This window comes from Mandrillus leucophaeus, unplaced genomic scaffold, assembly GCF_000951045.1.
Source record: "Mandrillus leucophaeus isolate KB7577 unplaced genomic scaffold, Mleu.le_1.0 Scaffold109, whole genome shotgun sequence".
NCBI lineage: Eukaryota > Metazoa > Chordata > Mammalia > Primates > Cercopithecidae > Mandrillus > Mandrillus leucophaeus.
Window position 1 is genome coordinate 438,293 of NW_012099098.1, and position 5,163 is coordinate 443,455.

General features: G+C 45.5%; 1 protein-coding gene across 1 annotated transcript in view; it reads right to left on the reverse strand.

Annotated features, from left to right (window-relative positions):
- The window catches only part of SPTAN1 (spectrin, alpha, non-erythrocytic 1), a 94,348-nt gene that overhangs the window by 43,423 nt on the left and 45,762 nt on the right, over nucleotides 1-5,163 (reverse strand). Inside the window, exons 20-22 of the mRNA XM_011988638.1 lie at nucleotides 4,459-4,607; nucleotides 3,043-3,102; nucleotides 1,715-1,913 (exon numbers count right to left, since the gene is read on the reverse strand). Of these exons, the coding sequence (XP_011844028.1) occupies nucleotides 1,715-1,913; nucleotides 3,043-3,102; nucleotides 4,459-4,607 (408 nt within the window). The remainder of the gene's footprint in view (nucleotides 1-1,714; nucleotides 1,914-3,042; nucleotides 3,103-4,458; nucleotides 4,608-5,163) is intronic.

A 5,163-nucleotide genomic window follows, 5' to 3' on the forward strand; every position in this document is an offset into this window, starting at 1 on the left:
GGCAAGGTGGGCAGACAGCCTGAGCTCAGGAGTTCGAGACCAGACTGGGCAACATGGCGAAACCTTGTCTCTACAAAAAATACAAAAATTAGCTGAGCATAGTGGTACATAGCTATAGTCCCAGCTACTCAGGAGGCTGAGACAGGAGGATCACTTGAGCCCAGGAAGCAGAGGCTGCAGTAAGCTGAGACTGGGCCACTGCACTCCAGCCTGGGCAACAGAATGCTACCTTGTCTCAAAATTAATAAATAAAAGAAAGAAAACATAAACAAAAGAAGCCAGTCACAAAAAGTCACATAACGTGATTCCATTTATATAAATTGTGCAGAATAGGTAAATATGGAGGCAAGCAGCAGATGAGTGGCTACGTGGGCCACTGGGGTTAGGGAGAATGGCAAATGAATGCTTGATAGATATGTGGTTTTCTTCTGAAGTGATGCAAATGTTTCAGAACTAGAGGTGGTGGTTGCACAACATTGTGAATGTACTCAATACCACTGAATTGTACACTTTAACATGGTTAGCTTTGTGAATTTACCCCAATTTTTAAAAAAAAAGAGTACTTTCACATCTATTGTAGTTTAGGCTTAGAAAAGTTCTTATAACAACATGTAGAGAACAAAGTATATCCTTCCTTAAAACTAAACTAGTCCAAAAAAGTTTCAATTAAAGTCTTTTAAAAATAGCTACACAGGCCAGGCGTGGTAGCTCACTTTGGGTCAAGCTGAGGTGGGCGGATCACTTGAGGCCAGGAATTCAAGACCAGGCTGGCCAACACGGTAAAACCCCGGCTGTACTAAAAATACAAAAATTTGCCAGACGTGGTCGTGCGTACCTGTAATCCCAGCTACTCGGGTGGCTGAGGCATGAGAATCACTTGAGCCTGGGAGGCGAAGTTGCAGTGACCTGAGATCGAGCCACTGCACTCCAGCCTGGGCAATACAGTGAGACTCTGTCTTAAAAAAAAAAAACTGAGGCCGGGCGTGGTGGTTCACGCCTGTAATCCCAGCACTTTGGGAGACCGAGGCAGGTGGATCACCTGAGGTCAGCAGTTTGAGACCAGCCTGACCAATATGGTGAAACCTCATCTCTACTAAAAATACAAAAACTAGCCAGGCATGGTGGCGAGCCCCTGCAGTCCCAGCTACTCGGGAGGCTGAGACAGGAGAACTGCTTGAACCTGGGAGGAGAAGGTTGCAGTGAACTGAGATCATGCCAATGAACTTCAAGCCTGGGCGACGAAAGCGTGACTCCATCTCAAAAGAAAAAAAAAATTGGAAAAAAAAAAATAGCTACATAGATGATGGAATATAATCTATGTAATTTGCATTCCAGTAATTTGCAGTCAGAAATCAAGAGACTCCGCCCGGGCGCAGAAGCTCATGCCTATAATCCCAGTACTTTGGAGGCTGAGGCGGGTGTATCACCTGAAGTTAGGAGTTTGAGGCCGGCCTGGCCAACATGGTGAAACACTGTCTCTACTAAAAACACAAAAATTAGCAGGACATGGTGGCAGGCACCTGTAATCCCAGATACTTCGGAGGCTAGGGCATGGGAATCGCTTGAACCCAGGAGGCAGAGGTTGCGGTGAGCTGAAGTCATACCACTGCACTTCAGTTTGGATGACAGCGAGAATCCATCTCAAAAAAAAAAAAAAAAATCGAGACTAAAATCTTTAAATAAATTTTCAGCTGAGCTCTAAGACTGCCCATACCTTCTGGAAGTCATCAAACTTCTTCTGGAGCACCTCAACCTGCTCCAAGTCTGCGCCGACCTCCTCACTTGTCAGAGCGGCTTCCTTCTCATTGATCCATTGCTGTAGTTCATTCGCTTCACGGAACAACATAAACTTCTTGCAACTCTTCTCCAACATGCCTTTACGCTTCTCACCCAGTTCCAGAAGAGAATGATATCTGATGGAATTCAAGAGGGAGACAACAGGGACAAAGAAGGCAGTTTGTAAATGCTGACATAAAGGCAAACCACGAAGTGTCTCCAAGATATGGATTCCAGGCTACGAGTTTGTAATGATGATGCCCTAGTAACAGAGTTATCAGATGAAGATGAGGATCCCAAGTACCCACGCCACAGCCTAAGAGATATGCACACACTGTTCACAACTAGGTGGCTAGAACAGCCAGGCACACTTATCTCCAGGCCAATTCTGCACTTATAACAACACAACCACAAATGACTGAAACCAAGCGCTTAGCACAGTAACACAGGGTTCATGCAACTACAGTGGACAGATGAAATGAATTTGCTGGGCAGAATGTATACAGAGGGTTTTTTTTTTGTCTTTTATAATTCTCTGAATAGCCCCCAGGCTGGGGTGAGGTGGGGGAAGGTACACTGAGCTTTAAAATATCCTCATACAGGATGTTTTATCTCCATATTAGTAGGACATTTCTAAAATGATACATTCAGTTCGCAGAAAGTTTTGGCAAGTTCGGAAGGAAAATCAGGCACATTACTGAGTATCTCTGTGCCATTCTGTTACTTGAAAGATTTCTTAAGAATCAAAGGATATTCTAACCCTCGGGAACTAAAACACAAAAGGTTGAAATATTATCTTTGAACATGAAAACAACAAACAATAAAAAACTAAAAGTTAAAAAAAACTAGAATCACCATCAAATCTAAGTGTCCCAAAGTGAAATAAAAAAGCAATGAGTTACCAAGAATCACAACACTTTAAGAGAAGCATATGATTTCCTTCCTACTAAGGAAAACTACAGAACAAGCCTTCAGGTTTGCTGCTGATAGTGGCTGGTCCACCACAAAAACCAACAGGAGGGGGAACCAATACCACTCTGAACACACAGCTGCACACGGAAGCAACCAATGAGATAAGCAGTCATCAACCAACACAGCTGCACCGCGACCTCCTCCCTTGTGAGGCAAAGCTGCTGCACAGACAGGCAGTTCCTCCCACCACCTCATCTTTCTGGATGAACAAAGGCCTTCAAGAGAAGCGGCAGAGGGAGAATGGACAGGGTAGCAGTGGACACTGGTGCTCTGCAAGGCTCTCAGCCTACTCACAGTTCTTCCACCTGCTTCATACGCAGAGATACACTGCCGGCCTCCTTAGTTATGCGTGTCCTGCACAGAGGGGGCACAGCAAAAGCATGCACAAATTAGTGGGATTAATCCACAGGGATGAAAGGCGGCAGCTCCGACTGGTGCCATGATGGTGGATGCTTAATGTTGGGAAAATACGGACTCATTCAACAGCTCTAAGGAGCACTCTAAGCCATGAGTGAAATGACAGTAAAGAAATAACAGGAAAATTACAGGGTTAGTTCACCTTCATTTTCTTGACAGGTGTGCCATGCTTAAGGCAGATTTTCCTGTACTGAAAACACTGGTAAATTCACAAAGCAAGGTCAGGGAACAGACTGGACTACCCTTAGAAAGAAATTTTACTGAGAGCTAACAAGCAATTTAGCCATATATTTGATCTACTTTTTCCTCTTATATTTATGACCCAGACTGCTGGTAAGAATACAAACCAAGGCCGGGTACGGTGGCTCATGCCTATAATCCCAGCACTTTGGGAGGTCAAGGCGGGCGGATCATGAGGTCAGGAGTTTCAGACCAGCCTGGCCAACACAGCGAAACCCCCTCTCTACTAAAAATACAAAAATTAGCTGGGTGTGGTAGCACATGCCAGCAGTCCCAGCTACTTGGGAAGCTGAGGCAGGATATCGCTTGAATCCGGGAGGTAAGGTTGCAGTAAGCCAAGATCATGCCGCTGCACTCCAGCCCGGGTGACAGAGCCAGACTCTGTCTCAAAAAAAAAAAAAAAAGAATATAAACCAAAACCTTCCATTCTTATCTCAATAATAACAGAATCTGTAAGTGGACAAATAACTCTGATCTTACTGAGGATCACTGGAATCCAAAAATTCCACTATTCTACCCAAACTCTAGTGGGAATGTATTTCCTGGATACTTCTCAAGTGTCCAAAACTGCTGATTCCACTAGTGGAGTCAGAAATACCCTGAAGGAGGGACACAGGGCAATACGGGGGCTCAGCTACAGGAAAGAGAACAGAGCCATTTCATTACAAAATTCCATTCTCAGAACTCAAAGCTATGGCAGAGAGAGAAGCTCTGAAAGCAGCTTTTCAAAGTGGACAGAGCTGTAGGGGTGTAGAATCTGAATATCCAATTTCGAAAAGCATCTCGAACCAAAAGACAAATGGCAATGATTAGAAAAATTCTGTTTAGGAAAAACTCATGAACACTGGTGGAAAAAAAACAAAGCAAAATAAGTCATCAGTCAGGGATTTGAGACCCAAACAGGGAGGTCTGTGGGCTCAAAGTGGGGTGGAGACAGCAGGAGGCATGCAGGTGGGCTCCAGGAGCCTCAGGACACGCCTAAGCTTTGGCCCATGTGGAACAGAGTACGCCGGTGGGACGCCTGGTCCTTGTGGCCCCCGGTGTCATCCTTACTGATTGTCAATCTGCTCCTGCCGCAGCGCTATGCTGCCTTGCTCCTCCAGGAGATTCTCCCGGGAGGCTGACTGGGCGGGGTCCAATTTCTTCACGTAAGCAGCTGGCACAAAACCCTGACGATCGTTCACTTCCACTTTCCACCAATCCTAAAGAAAAAAGACAGAGAACTGAAAACAAATTCCTTCTCTGAGACGGAGAATCCAAGGAGGTCATGTGTGTGCACACACAAGACAACATTAATTGTTTTAAGAGGCCCAAAACAATATTAAAGTCACTTTGCATAAGGTCTGATAATTCAGTCCCTTCCTCACCTACCACACCCACAGAGGGTCATAGGCAAAAGAGCAATGCTGCCTGCCACCAAGGCCAGGCTTCTCTCCACTTAGATGCTCCAGAACTGTGCTATTTAACACTGGAGCCACCAGCCACATGTGCCCACTGAACTTTCATTGAGTTAGAACTTTTTATTTTTGAAATGGAGTCTTGCTCTATCACCAGGCTGGAGTGCAGTGGCACTATCTTGGCTCATTACAACCTCTGCCTCCCGGGTTCAAGTGATTCCCCTGCCTCAGCCTCCCAAATAGCTGGGACTATAGGCGTGCGCCACCACGCCCAGCTAATTTTTTGTATTTTAGTAGAGACGGGGTTTCACCATGTTGGCCAGGATGGTCTCGATCTCCTGACACTGTGATCCACCCGCCT